At 35.9% G+C, this 17342-nt stretch overlaps 1 protein-coding gene across 3 annotated transcripts in view; it reads left to right on the top strand.

Annotated features, from left to right (window-relative positions):
- The window catches only part of EPHA3 (EPH receptor A3), a 351064-nt gene extending 340101 nt beyond the window's left edge, over positions 1–10963 (top strand). For 2 of the 3 annotated variants that reach the window (XR_014822332.1, XM_021068363.2), the window contains exons 16-17: positions 1022–1177; positions 8256–10963. Coding sequence is in view for 2 of the 3 variants with exons in the window: in XM_021068363.2 (XP_020924022.1) it covers positions 1022–1177; positions 8256–8361 (262 nt within the window). In the remaining variant the exon portion in view is untranslated. 3 annotated transcript variants of the gene reach the window in all.
- Positions 10964–17342: the final 6379 nt, after the last annotated feature.

The following is a 17342-nucleotide window of genomic DNA, read 5'->3' as shown; positions in this document are numbered from 1 at the left end:
CAAAGCAAAGGCCTTGTTAACTACTATTTGCTCAATCTCCCTTCCTAGGAGGAAAAAAATAAAGAGAAGGACAATCCACTGTCCACCTAGTGATTGATCCCAGTCTTATGAGTCAATGGACAAATAAAGAGAGCTGACACAAACAACCCATGGGCAGTTTACCAATAGGCTGCTTTTTTTGGCTTTCAGCGATGAAAATATGTTCTCCTCCATTTCTTTAATGTCCCTTTTGTTCCTTTTTTTAGCAGTTTGTCATATACTTATGGTCAGACCTGTAATTCTGTAAAGCAATCCTAGAAGTTTCTCTCAATGCCAATTATATTGTGCAATAAAAATCATAGTCACAATGTCTATCTATCATCTATCTATCTCTGTATATGTATGTGTACATAAAATTGATCTGGTGTTGTCATGTATGCAAAATTTCACTTGTTGTTACTAACCTTCCTTTTCTATTTCTTTTGTAATTTTTACTTTAATGATGTTTTGCCATTATTGAAATCTGTGCTGACTTTATGTCCTGCTGCAAGTATAGTCCAGGTTGTTCAAATTGTCCCTTAGACAGCAATCTGCACAATATCTACAGGTGAACATCCAGTGGGAAGGATTTAATATTGGAAACCAAATCCATCCACCAAAGCAGACAGCAAAGTGTTCAGTGCATCATGTCAGCTATAACTGTATCCTAAATTACCACCATCTTTGCTAATGGTTAAACCAATTAAATTATAAAAGTATGTATGGTTATATACATATATATGCTTTTCCCTGGCAAAGTGTCAGTAATTTAAAAAGCAGTCATGAGTGGAGAAAGGGAGCACTGAGACAAGATGATTACACAGTGTTCTTGCAAGCTGCCAGCTTGAGCAGATGAAGGCTTCATGGCAGATAAATTTCACAAGTAAACAGGAACGCCACATGAAGTCTGGAAGTTCCTGCTGATGCTGGTGTCAAATTTTGACATGCCAGCAACTCTGCTGGCTCCTGATCTCTTTCCCTTTGGTGCTTTCTTTTCTTGCAGGCCATCAAACCTTCTTCTGGACCAAAGCAACGTTGACATTACTACCTTCCGCACAACAGGTGACTGGCTTAACGGTGTCCGGACAGCACAGTGCAAGGAAATCTTCACGGGCGTAGAGTACAGTTCTTGTGACACCATAGCCAAGATTTCCACAGAGTAAGAAAAAGTTTTAAAGACTGAATTAATTCTGAACTTTCTTGTGGACATGTGTTTTGGATTACTATATTATAAATGTGAGATGAATCTCTGAGGTGCTTAACTTTCACCTGTCACCACTGAGCTGGACCATGGGTGACTTGTGAAGGACACCTTCTAGATTGATATGTGTTGATGTGTCTTTCTCCCTCATGCTAGGTCCCCGCAATAAGTGTCTTCATTGAACTATTACCTCCTTCAGATAGAACGACAGATACATACCCACACCCAAGCCCAACAGACCCAAGCCCCTAATCTAAAACATAAGCAGATATAGCAGATGATTTGTATATACCTGCATTTGTGGTTTTCCATTGTTTTTAACAAAGTCTAACTTCTATGGAAATGTAAAGCTGAGAACTAAGTGAATAACCTGGCATACAGGAAACATGCTAAAGTCGAGAAGTAATTCTCATAGCTACTAAATAAACATCATATATCATTATTGAGTGACCTCATACTAGAAAATAAGTTATAAATAGGTTTAAGATAAGGTTTCCCTTAAAAGGCTTTGGTCAATTTGGAAAGACAGAATATGCATAATTAATAAACATTAATTAGATTAGTTTATGATTTTTTTGTATGTTAAAAGCCAATAATAATCAAGTATAATAGGCTACATTTCTTAGACAGGGATCCTGTCTAAGATATGAGAAATCTATGGATTAAGGAGAGTGGGTTTATAAGAAATCAAATGAACTCAGTCAATAATCCATAAAATGTATCCTCATTTGACAAAGCATGCTAATTGGAAATAGGAAGTGAAAAACTGGAAGCCATATTCTTTATCTCTCTGTGAATCAGACAATTTTACTTCACTTTCAAATGAGACTGCATTATTTTTTTTTCTTTTTCTGTACAATAACTTTTTCTGTATTGCCATGCACATAGCCGAAAATGGCTTTCTCAACTCTTGTCACACAACCTTGCTAGGCCATTCAGTTGATTAGGGTCCAACTCTTTTTTCTAAGTCCCCAGGAGAGACATTCTGATGCCTCCATCCAACTTATAGATTGACTTCTTCAGAGTCTTGTTTGCCATGAGCTAATCATTTCTATTCAGAGGAGGTGGAGTGAGAGAGTGAATTTGGTTCTAGGGGCCCTTTCCTGAGGGTAAGATAAAGGACTACTCCAAAGAAAGAGGTTTTGTGCTGAACAAATACACCAAAAGTTGTCCATAATTTTGTGGTTTACAAAGTCTCTTTGGAAACGGTATCAATCTTTGAGTCAAACTCCTCTATCTTTGATATTTGTTACATTAAATAAACCCCTTAGTACCCTCAGGTTCCTTTAAATCATATCCAATATTGGAATATGTAAATGTTGTTGAACAATTAAGAATTTTTATTGTCATCTTGTCAATCATTTAAACAAAGTCACCTTGGAGAACTTTAGGTATCCAAAAAGAGTGGGTAGTGTATTTAATAGAGATCGAGGTGCCTAACAAATAGGTAAAGTTCATCATTTATGGCATAACAGTCCAATGGGAAACACAGATATCACAAAAAGATCTATAGAAAGGTATATTAGTGGTGAAGAGGAGAATTTGTTTCTAGAAAATTAACTCACACCAGTTTACTTAACATGTGTTGGCACTCCTGTTTAAAATGGAATGTAGTATTCTTGAATAGACTTCTGACCCTATTGACTATGTGCTTTGGGTTTCTGTGGTAGTTATTTTAATCAGACATGATCCCAGAATATATTAATGTATTTAAATATTTTTATAAATCCTTATTTTAGTATTGTAAACAATTCAGGTTATGATGTACAAGATACCTGCTTTAGAGCACAGAAGCATAGCAAAGAACAAACACAAAGTTGAACATTTCTGCACCACTTCCAGATTTTCAAAGGCAAAGCTATACAAATGTTTATTCTTAATAAAATATCAACACTCAGAGCTTTTAGATAATGGAACACTCTGTTGAAGTGGATGAGGCAGAACATTGTTAATATAATTAACTGCTGGCTCACAATTTAAACATAGTCAGCCATTCTAATCTGTGAATGTGGTCAGAAAGCTATTTGCTTAAAAAGTTGAAGTGGCAGCATTTGTTATATTTCCAAGTTAGGGATGTATTTGTCTCAACAGTGCAGTATTGGATGGTAAGCTCTTTTTGGCTGGTTAGACTATTTTCACTTAATTGTTATTATTATTTAAACAACCTGTGAGTATACATTCAAGATGAAAACTGACTTTTCCTAAGAGACTCTTTCAGATTTGTCCTTTGCATTGAGCCAGATGGTTTCAGATATCTCTGTATTTCACTGTGGTTTCCTCTGTCCTTTCTCCTCAGTTTAGGGACAACACAATATTACATCTATTGACCTAGAGCTCCATGAAAAGAGTTGTTCAATTCTTGGGTCTTTGCAGTCTCTACTTCATGCCCTCTAGTTTATATTACAAAAATGAGAATTAGAGAAATATTTAATACACTAATAATTTGGGTAAATTTAATGAGGTAACATTTTCACCTTAAATACTATAAAAAATTTAAATCAATATTTTATTCTTATTTTTGCAGTCTTAGGCTTACTCTATGTATTTGATTCCTCCCAATTCACATTTTCTTTTTGTCATCCAGACTCCATTCAAAAGTGATCCCCTTGACCAGATAACTCTAGAGATACTTGTAGAATAAGACAGAGATACCTAAAAAGGGAATTATTTTTTTCTATCTGGACTGTCAATCACAGGAAAATGTCAAGAGTTTCATACTCAAATATTAACTTATTTCAATTAGTTAAGGGATTCATTTACATGCCAGTTATTCAAGTCATCTAATTTTCAAATAAAATCCAAAAATGTGCAGTTTTATTCAGTCAACATATTTTTTAAAATATTATTTCATAGACTAAGATAGCTTTGAGAAGGTTAGCATGAGAAGGGACAAGAGACTGAGAAAGGGCAAGAGTGACTGTGGAAACTGGAGAGAGAATTAAATGTGTGGAATAAGTATGAGGCAGATTAACTGCTACCTGTCATTATCCTGCACCCTTGGATGCCATTTTCAAAGTGTCATCACCTATCCTTTTACCTTTGAAGTACCAGATAGCTTATTAACCTCTGGTCTCAATCTTGAACTTTTCCACTGTTTCTTCAGAATAGGCTAGCTCTGATGAGATAAGCATATGGAGTATGTTACTGAGACTACAGCAGCTGGATATTTAGAAAGATTTAGGACATGGCAGCATGGTGGTTAGAAGACATTGTCGCAGGGGAGGGAAGAGGAGAGAGTGTAAACATAAAAACTCAAACTAAGACATAACCTAAAGGGCTATTTACTGTAATTCCCTTTCCCAGTATAATCCTTTGCATTAAATATAATCAATATTGTGTATCTACTTGCTTACACTGGGTTCCAAGACATTGAATTTGAAACAGTTTTATGCAAAAGATTTCTTCAGGTGCCCTTGGGACATGCCTCTATAAAAAAGCAATGAGGAGGCATTGGGCTGAAAATTAGATTCAGTCCTACATGTTGGAACAAAAGTCTTAGAGCTAGGCTGACGCATCCAAGTTGTCCCAAATTGGTCTGTGAATGTGCAGCATCTGATTTTTTCCAGCATCCAGGGTGCTGGTGCTCCAGTTCCAAAGGGGAAGTCAGGGCCAAGCATCCTAGCAGGCAGTACTCTTCCACTATGTAAATTCATGTATTACCTTGGAGCATTTTTTTCTCTCTCTTTTCTCTGATTATCATTTTGTTTTTTGAACTTATAAAGAAGAAGAAAAGGAAGAGATAGAGGGAAAAAATCAGCAAGTTATAAAAAATATATATATAGAATTGGAAGAAAGATGATAGCAGAACTACAAAAACAGGATCTATTGATTTGCACACCTATATTTATATCTGCTCTGTTTTCTGGCTCTAGATTCATAACCTGATTTTGTTATACTTTTGGGACAAATAAGGAGATGTTTGTCCTTTATTTTAAAGATAGATCCATGGTATCTTTATAAAAGAATCAAAATCTTGTAGAGCACACATTCTCAAAAGCAAGGATCAACATAAACTACATTACTCTAAGAGAAGGTTTCACTGTCCACAGTTGCACAAAGGGCCACAAGCTTGATGTCCCCCTGCCTTCCGACTAGGCTTCCTGGTGAAGCAAGGTGGCTGAAGGATGTGATCAAGGGAGCACAAATACAAGTTGTCCCTAGAGAATTTTTCAGCCTTTGGATGGCAGCAGGGAGGTAACCTGTATGTCACCAGGATTTCATTCCAAGCCAAAGTGATAGGAATGCAACTGAGCCTTGGTTAATTTTATGCAGCAGATGCTTAAACAAGATATAAATTGCTTCTTAAAATGGTTACCTATTGTCTTCTTATATAACTTTTATTGCTTGGGAACTCACTTCTTAAGAATTCAATTAGTCCATTTCTATGTAGTTGAATTCCCAGTTTTTCATTCTTTTCTATCCCTATCTCTATGTGTGTATTTGCATGTATGTGCTTTTTCTTCTTGCCATTTTCAATTTGCCTAGCACTTCTTGCCAACTGATACTTAATCCTCTGTCAAATTCCCCGATAAACATATTTTGGACTATTGATTCATTCTTTAGTAATGAGAATGAGAGCCATTGTTTGGAGTGGGGTTGATAAGCAAGTACAAAACCGACAAGAATCCCTGTTCACATGGAATTCACTTCCTTGTGTGACAAGATAGAGAGTAAAAGAAAATAAAACAGAAAGGTAATATGCTGGATGATGATAAATGTTTTGGAAGAAAATGAAACAAGAAATTAGGAAATGCAGGTATGAGTACAGACGTTTTTTTTTTTTTTTTTTTTTTTTTTTTTTAAATGTAATGTTTTAAACTTTATTTATTTATTTATTTTTTTTTTTTTTTTGTCTTTGTTGTTGTTGTTGTTGTTGTTGCTATTTCTTGGGCCGCTCCCGTGGCATATGGAGGTTCCCAGGCTAGGGGTCAAATCGGAGCTGTAGCCACCGGCCTACACCAGAGCCACAGCAACGTGGGATCCGAGCCGCGTCTGCAACCTACACCACAGCTCACGGCAACGCCGGATCGTTAACCCACTGAGCAAGGGCAGGGACCGAACCCGCAACCTCATGGTTCCTAGTCGGATTCGTTAACCACTGCGCCACGACGGGAACTCCAGACGTTTTAAACTATAAAATAGAAGGGTCAGGGAAATCTCCAAGGGAGATGTTCGAGTCAAGACCTTAAAGAGGAGTTCCATTGTGGCTCAGCAGGTTAAGAACCCAATATAGTGTCTGGAAGAATGTGGGTTAAGGATCCTCTGGCATTGTCACAAGCTTCGGTGTAGGTCTCAGATGCAGCTCAGATCTGCTATGGCTGGGGGCATAGGCTGGTAGCTCCAGCTCCAATTTGACCCCTAGCCTGGGAACTTCTATATGCCACAGATGTGGCCCTAAAAAGAAAAGAAAAGAAAAAAGACCTGAAGGAGGTGAATATATGAACTAATTACTTAAATCCAGAATATTTCATTAATCATTTGCACATGTTTATCTAAGTCTCCGCCCCACAAATGAAGTTGGCAATGCAATCTTTATTTTAATGCCCGACTTCTGAGTTTTAACTATTTTAAATTTTAAAATGTTGATAAATAAGGATATATCCTTGCCATTTTTTCTACTTTGAAAAAATTTTATACTTTAAGGAAATTGTTTCAGTTATCTATGACTGTACAACAAACTGCCTCAAAACTAAAAGGCTAAAATAGCAACAATTTTACTGTTTATCAATAAAACGACAATGGTCCTAAATCATGAATTTGAGCAGAACTCAGGTGGGTGAATCTTGGGCTAGTGTTGGTGTTGACTGAAGTGGAACCAAGCAGAACCCTGTGGCCACCCAAGCAAGGACAAAGGCCTCTCCCTTTCCCCTGCTTCTTTTTTATAAAAATACACTGAATATATGGCTAGCACCATTCCAGAAACTGACCTTAAGAGAATGGGATTAATACTATTTATTGCTCATAATAATCTATATCTTTGTGGGCATCCAAATAACTGCAGCTTGTTTACCCTTATATATAAATGGGCAACTACAACTGTCAGCAGAGAGATGATATGGACCCATGTCTACAGACATGAGTTTGGTAACAGAAATTTTCAACTAAGATGAATCTAGTATAGTCTGGAGGGAGATGGTTTCATTCTTGTCTGCCCTGGTGCAGAAGGGTACATACAGCTGGGATTGTAGACTGAGTGCTTACAGAGGTCCTCTTCAATACCATAGTCTCCAAGTAGCTGTATTTCTTATATGGCAACTCTGGGGCCCAGGGAGAGTGTCTGGGGAGATAAAAAGACGAATATATTAGTTTCTTAATATCTGAGTGCAGAAAATTGATACAATGTCACTTCACACATATTCCATCAGTCAAAGCTGTCCCAGAGCTGGTCCAGATTGAAGGGAGAGGGCTAATGTACCATGAGAATGTGTGAATATCTGTATTAGTTTCCTAGGGCTGCCATAATAAATTATCACAAACTCACTGGCTTGAGCAACAGAAGTTTATTTTCTCTCAGTTTGGAAGCCAAGAGTTGGAAATCAAGATGTTGTCAGTGCCAAGCTTGCTCCAAAGGCCAAAAGAAGGAGTCCTTCCTTACTTCTTGCAGGTTTGGTGGATCCTGGCAATGTAACTCCAATCTCTGCCTCCATCTTTACATTGTCTTCTTCTCTGTGTCACTGTGTCCTTTTATTTCTCTAACAAGGATAGTCCCACTGGCTTTAGAGTCCATGTTAATCTAGTATGATCTCATCTTGACCCTTGTCTTAATTACATCGGCAAAGACTATTTCTAAATAGGGTCATGTGGTGAGGTTCCTGATGGACAGAAATTTTGAGGAGGACACTATTCAATCCACTATATAGTATCTAAATTATTCCACAAGGATAGAGGTGCAACGGTGAGGATGTAATACATGAATGAAGCAAAATTATGTCAGAAAATTGTCTAAATTGCACAAGCTTGCTAATTGAAAATCTCCTACTTACATACTATCGAGAAAGGCATGATTCTCACCAGAAATTTCCTCCTTTTTTTACAGTGACATGAAAAAGGTTGGTGTCACTGTGGTTGGGCCACAGAAGAAGATCATCAGTAGTATTAAAGCTCTAGAAACACAATCAAAGAATAGTCCAGTCCCAGTGTAAAGTGCTATTTATGGAAGAAAGTGGCTGTGGAAGATGTACCGTCACTCTGCAGGCAGATGATAACGCTGGAAATACTGGTGGAAGTTCCAAGTCCAATAAGACACTCAGATATGAGTACAAATGCCTTAAAATGGAATTGAATAACTCTTTATTTTCCCCTATTATTTAGTGGATGGGTGGGTGGGTGTATTTTGTTTTGTAATTGCTTTTTTATATTAGTTGATGGATTAAATCAAAATTCTTCAGTGTGAAATGATGAAGAACTAGTATAGAGCCATTGATCATAAACTATCATTAAAGCAAAACAAGTGAAATAACATAATGAACGTGGTGGCTCTGTTTACAAATAGCCACAAAAAGAAAAAGACTTGTGATATTTTTATACACAGAAGAAATCTGTAACAGGTATTTTGTTTCTTTAAAAGCAAGCAAAATAGAGGAATTCATACCTCAAACTATCTGGCCATATTTACTACCTTTTCATTGTATTATTCTTATCTGTTAAAAAGCATATAGAAGTGAAGTTTGTAGTTGTTTCAAGTACTACACATTTTTAATTGTTAGCTTCCTTAAGTATGATCATGTAAAAAATGTGTTTTAATTTTGAAGAAAAGTACATATTTATTTTCTTTTGAATTGTTTTTATTGTTTTATATTTATGCCTTGATGATTTAATTTGGATTTGTGACAGCCAAGTGCCAAATGCTCTCTCAAATTGTCAGCAGTAGGAAACATGGTAAACTAGACATAGAAAATGATGAATTTTTTTCAGATATTTTGAACCATCCACTTATATGTATCTATATCTATATATAGAAAAGAAACCAAACGCTTTCCTTGTTCATATACCAACCAAATCTCTCACAGTCTGAACTATCCCGTCTATTTTTGTCTCTCCATTTATTATAAACTGTATGCTCCTAATTTAGTGTAATGTACTGACGTGTGTAATGGATTCTCAGTAACATACCTGCACTGCTCTGGTGCTTAGAAGACCATCAACTCCCTCCATTGGTAAAAGAGCTACATTAGAACTCCTGAATAGAGAATAGCTACACTGGAAAGAACTGGGATCCTATTTAGATTGCTGCATTAATTGGCAACATAGCCTATAAGCCGATGCATGAGTCAAAAATCACTTGCTGGAAATGCCACTTAATATCTTTGCTTAAACTTGTTGAGTTATTTATAGGGAATGATGATAACTAAACTATATCATCCACATCATTGGAATTTTGTTACATTAAATAAACATTATCATCATCAATAGGTACTATTATCTTTAAGAGTCTCCACCGAAATGCACATATTGTAATTTCGGTGTATATCTTAGAAACATTGAACTTCTTGACATTTATTGAACATATAATTTTCAAAAACTGGTTATCTAGCAAGAATCAAAATCTGGAGAGATGTCTTATTACAGGAATTTAGACTTACTTTTCCATAAAGGTCAAATGCAATCTTAAGCATTAATATTGAAAATATTTACCTGGTGGAGATCTAGCCATAATATATTATGAAGCAACATTTTAGTTCTATCTATATTCTTTCTAAACCTGATACTATCATGTTATTGGAATAAGAAATGCATAACAGAGTGGATAAAACAATGCTGCAAACTTTATGTTCTTATGCAAAATGGAACACTTACACAGCTTAAATCACAGATTAAAATTCACAAGTGCTAATCCGTTGTAAATTTAGTGTAATAAGGCTTAGGTTGTCTTCCTTCATATATGAAATTATTTCTTCAATTTCTGTAATATTTCTTACAGTCAAATCATCCTACCAGAATTCTCTATTGGGTGTATAAGAGCATGAAATTTTTAAAAAGGCATATGCAATTATGAAATTAAATACAAATTTTACTTAAACCTACCAGAAGAAGCTAAAAAAAAACTTCAAAAAAAAAATCAAACATTTTGTGTTGTGGAATGTTGGATTGAAATCTGAATCTGGCCTCAATCTCATTTTTTTGCAAACTAGCATTTACTTTCTTAAGCACTCTCCTGTGCATTTCATGAACTAATGAAGTTGAGGATTGTTGAATATATTTCACTTATTTTGACTGTGGTTTCCATTTGGAAGTAGAGATTGTATACGCCATATGTTGCTTTTCATTTTTTTCACTATTTTTCTATCTGACCTCTTATAAATTTACTTTACACAATCCCTACGCTGTACATATGTAAACATAACAGTGTACGATTCTTAACTGTGGAGTAGAGGTACTAGAATGCTAATGGCCATCTCTTTGTACAGGAACTGCATTGACTTTCAGTAAACATGAAACCACAACTCCTTCACAATGTTATGTACCATATTATCTGTTTTGTATCTTAAATTTGATTTACATATATTATTTATTTCTGGTAACTTGCCCAGTTTATGTTATACTGTACTAAATATCAAATAAGCCATGTATAAATGTGATATGATTGGCAATATGTATGTACTTTAAATTTGTATTTTCAAAACATTACTCATTTAGTTTATGTTGTACAATGTAGATGGCCTCTTACTAATGTAAAATGATTTGTAGTGGAAACATTTATATTTTTATAATAAACACAATGAAAATATTTTTTACAGATTGGAATACAGAAGTGGTCTTTGAATCTTTTTTAAATATTATAAAAATATGTGCTTATTTAAATAGTAAAATAATGAGATTTATATAAGTCAAGAAGACTATGCTTCTAGTTCTTTTTTCTCCATTAATGAGGAAGGATTAGTGTTGTATTTCTACATTTTTGTCTAAATCTCATTATCAATAAGCTAGAAAATAATCAGTATATATTATCTTTATGGTTAAAAAAATTCTACTCTATTAGGTAGTTCTCTTCCAATTACAAGTGACAAAAACCAATTAGCTTACGAAAAATAAGGAAGTTTTCAGCCCATGTGACTGAAAGTCTGGATACAAACTTCCTAGGCTGAGAAATCATGCATGGATGGTTCCAGGTGTACGCTTTATACTTTTTCTTCTTATAAGACCCTATTTAACTCACAACTGGGTTAATCTGCAAACTACAGTAGCCGTTGAAGAAACATGGGTTTGAAATGCGCAGGTCCACTTATACATGGATTTTTTCCAATAAATACATGTAGTACTACATGATCTGCAGTTGGTTGAATCCACAGATGTGGAACCACAGATATGGAGGGCTGACTATGGGACTTTAGCATCCTCAGATTTTGGTATATGCAGGGAATCCTAGGACCAATTCCCAAGGATACAGTATTCCCAAGGAATACTGTAGCTTATAAAATATTACTTTAGTTAATATAATTGTACATTGTAATTCCTGTGAGATACTGTCTCTCAGTTGTTCCAGTAGAAATCATGGGCCTCACTTGCCTCACAAGCCCTGCCTGAATCACTTTGGACAGGAGAATGAATGGCTAAGATTGGCAGGACTTAGTACCTGTCCTCACTCAGTGGGTTAAGGATCCAGTGTTGCTGTGAGCTGTGATGTAGGTCGCAGACGTGGCTTGGATCTGGTGTTGCTATGGCTGTGTCATACCTAGGCCAGCCATGTGCAGCCCTAACAAGGCAAAAGAGAGAGAGAGAGAGAAAGAAACAAAGAAAGAAAGAAAGAAAATGAAAGAAGAAAAAGAAAAGAAAAGAAAAACTAACAATATGAGGCAAGGTAAGAAAGACCTTAGAGGTGAGGTCAAAGATCAGGTTTAAGTTCTTCTTGAAGGAGAATAACATTCCCTCATGTTGAGAGTAGTAGAGAACTTGTTAGCAGGAGATAAAGAAAGGCAGGAGGTAGAGAAGAAATACATTTATTCATTCAGTAAAAATGTTTTTTTTTTTTTTTTGTCTTTTGTTGTTGTTATTGTTGTTGCTATTTCTTGGGCCGCTCCCGCGGCATATGGAGGTTCCCAGGCTAGGGGTCCAATCAGAGCTGTAGCCACTGGCCTACGCCAGAGCCACAGCAACGCAGGATCCGAGCCACGTCTGCAACCTACACCACAGCTCACGGCAACGCCAGATCCTTAACCCACTGAGCAAGGGCAGGGACCGAACCCGCAACCTCATGGTTCCTAGTCGGATTCGTTAACCACTGCGCCACGACGGGAACTCCAGTAAAAATGTTTTAAACACTATTATGAAACACATGTTTTTGCTGTCACCATTCACAAGTTATTTAAATCTTTGCAATAATCCTGACAATAGAGTCACTCACTTTTAATGTACAAGGGAATCAAGGCTCAGAATGTCCAGACAATGACCCTTAAGTTGATTCATCTGGAAAGTGCAGTATTGTCCTTTACTCTTTTCTCTATCTTATTTTACATCATGTAAAACATGAAACCATTTAGGAATGCTAACTTCTATTCTTTTCTTTACCTCCCTCACAACTGCTGTTGGTCCCTCCTGATTTGTCTAGCTTACTGAAGGAATCTCAAATAATTCATCTGAACCCATCCCTGAAATCTCCAAAATCAGTCAAATATACTGAAGCAAATTTAGTTCTGTCGTTTCTCCTTTTGAGGCTTGCAAATGCAAATGCTTCAGGGCCCTGGCGGGTTATATGAATGCCTGAGGCAGGTGGAGAGTAAGGTGACAAAAGCAGCCTTCATTCCTTCAGAAGCACCTTAGCAGCAACAAGGCTACAAGGATTCAATGTGAATTCCTAATCTTTCAAGACAACTTCTAATCTGAGTTTTTGTGAGAATCTTTATGTATTTTAGATGTGGTAACCCATCTAATAATGAAGAAGACACATTCAAGGGCTGAACTTAGTGTGCAGCTGCCAGCTTATCATTCATTCTAGAACACAGAATACCCTTTAGAATGGGTACATAAGACCTGCCTTGGATAATACTCTGCATCTCTCTGGACACTCCTGTCTGCCCCCCCACTGTTCACAACTGTGCTGAATCACTTGTAGTTCTCTGAATATGCCATACTTTTCTCTTTTTTATTGCATCAGAGCTTTGAACTTTCTGTTATTTTGTCCAGAATCACCTAACCAATCTCTAGTCATTCTTCAGGTATCCTCACTGCCCCCACCCCAGCACTAGATTAGGTGTGTGTGTGTGTGTGTGTGTTTGGGTGTGCACAGCAAAAGAACCCCTGCATAGCATGTATCATCTTATACTGAAATTGCCTTTTCTTTGTGTCTCATTGCTGCTCCTGGCTGAGGATTTCTTGACTGGGAGCCAGACCTTGTAAACCACTGTGGCTCTTGCCCATTGCAATGCCTGGTATTTAATAAGCATTGAAAATTTTTTTATTTAGATTAATGTATTAAAAATTTTTTGATAGTATAATAAAGAGGAATGTCCCTGATTTTTTTGGTCCTTCTAAGGAAAAGTATACATTTCCTTCAGGTCAATAAAAACTAGTTAATATTCCAGTTGTATATCCTGGATCATTGAACATACTGCTAGAACTGGTTCATTTTCATAGAATTTTGTGGACTCCTTTCATAGGTCTCAATGCTCCCATTTTTCTTAGTGCAGTTAAGTCGTTTAAGTAGACCCTTGAACCAGGGCTTAACTATAAAAATTTAACAAGGTAAATGCCAAAGCTCATCTGATCCTTTCAACTCTCTTACTATGTACAAATAACGTCAACATGCCTAATAAAAACTACCCATCTTATGGGGCATCTGGGATACACATTCTATTGACCCAGGGGATCTAGACACAATTTGGGAAAATAAGTGGTAGAGTTAAATATACCATAAAAATGAAGATTTTGGAGTTTACAGAAGTCCTCATCCTGAAATTCTCTGGGAAAACCCAGTTATAAGTTGATAGAGAATGGTCATAATTAAATCACATTTTCCCACTAGGTGATAATTTTCTTCTTTGAATAAAGATAATTTTTCACTTAAGTTAGAATTAATAAAAGGGACAACTGTAATAACAAATAAGAGTTTTAAAATTGCTTGATAATTTTTATTACATATATATACACATATATGTATTATTACCTTTGCCTGTTCCAGGTAATAACTATCATCAGTTGAGCATCATGATGTTCCAAGCACTAAATATATATTATTTTATTTTGATTTTTTCCATCAGTCCTACGAAATGAAAGTGTTTTTATCTACCTTATAGATTGAGGCTTAGAGTGGTTAATAATTGCAAAAGTTTATACAGCTAGCAAGTAGAAGAACTAAAGTCAAAATCAACTCCAGGACTCTTGCACTGAACGAATATACTGTAGTACCTCCAGTACAATATGAATAATGAGGATAAAATCCGAAGAACAATTAGGAAATGCATACTGGACCTAAGATCTTGGGTAGTCTCCATTTTGCCAGTTATCAATGTGCCTGATGTTACACAGTGACTCTCTAGCAGAGACATTTGTGCAGAATCCTTTGATTCTTACTACTGTGGTAGAGGAAGGAGCAGGCAGTTACCCTTGATTTCATCTCTGTGAACTCCATTTCAAGAGCATGAGATTTGTCTGACATATGTTGAACCCTTCAAGCAAACATGCTCCCTTGAACATTCAACAAATAATCTAATTTGAAAACACCAAATACCACAAGGAAAAAGTAGTGCTCTTGTGCTATTTTCTGACAGATTTCCACACCAATGATTTATGGAAGTGTGTTAAGTTTGGGATTCTTATCTGAAGCCAAGAGAAAAAGCTCTTACATTTTTGAAGCCTATCCCCCCCAATGATGGAAGCCAAAACCTTGGAATGTTTGCTAAAATCAAGGATGAGAGAACACAGAATGTCATGTACTATCAAGAACTTATTGACTTTCATATGGTTCTCATTTATTCTCATACATGGCAAATCAAAAGCCTTGGGAGGAAGCCAATACAAATTGTTATAGATAACACTATCTGAATTTAACTGCCATAGGTATGCTTCATATAATAAATATATATTTCATATCAGCAACTCAGCAACTCAAAATGGAAAAAGACTGTAGTCAAAATTCATTTGGATACTCTCCTTCAAAGAATGCTCAATTTGCCAATATTATTATTTATCTTGGGTTGGAGATCACTTAATATTCATGTTTCTGACTCTAGAGATCATATATATATATATATATGAGAGATCAAATATACATATATTTTTTCATACTCTAAAATATTGAAGTCATGTCACAATGTTAAGATAATAAAATTCAGTTTCAATACATCAATGTTTAATATGTGCTTACAGAATCAAATAGATATATTTTCAAACTTTCAAAGACATTTTGCAACTAGGAATTTTTTCTTTGTTTAATTGGCTATAATTGATCATGTAAGGTTCTATCACAACACTTATAATTTTTAATGTAATAGTAATGGATAACTAGTTAAATGCCTAACACAGTATCTGGCACACAATAGGTAAATAGGCACACAGTATTTATTGAATGAATTATAAATATATTGTTGGAGGACAAATGAGTAATATTACCTTTTTCAACAAATATGGCATAGATCATGTGAATAATGAACAATTTAATCACATTTATATTAATGTTCCTTTCAAATATTTAGAGTATTCAGAAAAGACAAGTTTAATCTAATACATAACCTGATTTATGGCCTAGCCTGTAGAATAAATTCATTACTGTTTATTTAATGATAAATATTTTTAATGCAATATCAATATGGGTAACAAAAGAATCCTACTATATCTCCTCACTGGGAAGGAAGGGAAGACATATATGGTAGCTGACTTTCTAATATTTAAATGATTAGTAAATACCAAAGCCAAGAAGATTAAAATTTTTTAATAAATGCTTTTCTTCTAAAACAACATATATATATATGTGTGAGATCAAAAAATATTAAAGTATTCTTATTTGTTTCTTTGTTTTTAAGGATTATTCCAGTTACTATTAGCATTTAGTGGCTTAAAATACTAGGTCCCTTAGAGCCACTTATCTCTCAATTTGTCTGTGGGTCAGGAATTCAAAATGTGGCATAGAGCAGAGAGACAAGTAGTCTGGGCCTCAGATACAAGACTCAAAGCCTCGGGGTTGGAATCATTTGAAAGCTTATTCACTCACATCTACTTATAATATTGGTTACCATTTGGGGACCTAGCTGGGCTATTGGCTAGAACACTCACACATGGCCTCTCTGTGTCCTAGGCTTCCTCATAACATGGTGGCAAATTCCAGGTACCAGCATCCTCGGGATGATGGGGGAGAAAGAAACCTATCAAGAATTGGGAAGAGTCTGAGTTTTTACCCTTCTTACAGCCACCAGGGTAGCCTGTCGCACTTCACAGATACTGGGGTTAACAGACACAAACTATTGCATTTGGAGATCCTGCTGTATAGCAGTGAGATCCTGATGTATAGCACAGGGAAGTATATCTAGTCACTTGTGATGCAACATGCTGGAAGATAACGTGAGAAAAAGAATGTATTTCTGTGTGTGTGTGTGTGTGTGTGTGTAATTGGGTCACTGCCGTACTACAGAAATTGATAGAATAAAATAAAAATCTTTAAAAATTTTTTGAAAAAGAGAAAACATGAGGTTTCTGGATGAGAGACAATGTATAGTTTGGTACTTCTAGCAATAGCACTAGGCAAATGTTACCATTTTCAGGTGCTGGTTTTCCAAGCCCCAATTTCCACAGACTAAAGAAAAGACAGCAGGTAGTGTGTTGTGTTGATAGAAAGGACACCCTCATTTAAGGAAACTTAATCTTTTTTATAATGGGCTACAAGCACCTGCCTAACATTTGTCTCAGTGGGAGATATTTTTTATCATGCTAATGAGCAGATATCAACCCCCTTGTCCTCTGCTTTCCCTTGAATGTTAAGAATGATGATAGAAAAATTGGGCTGGAGTTCTCACGTGGCTCAGTGAGTTGAGAACCTTGTGTTATCACCGCAATGACTTGTGTCCCTGCTGTGGTGCAGATTCCATACCTGGTTTGGGAGCTTCCATATGCCATGGGTGTGGCAAAAAAAATTGGGATGTAAGTATCTTCAAGGATATAAAATAACTAAATGATACTTCTCAAGCAAATACTGCAA

This window comes from Sus scrofa, chromosome 13 (assembly GCF_054392235.1).
Source record: "Sus scrofa isolate SSC_HxYL_T2T_F1_AM1 chromosome 13, Sscrofa_HxYL_maternal_Yorkshire_Landrace_v2.0, whole genome shotgun sequence".
In the NCBI taxonomy this organism is placed as follows: domain Eukaryota; kingdom Metazoa; phylum Chordata; class Mammalia; order Artiodactyla; family Suidae; genus Sus; species Sus scrofa.
The sequence above is the reverse complement of the archived record's forward strand: the minus strand, read 5'-3'. Positions and strand labels throughout refer to the sequence as shown.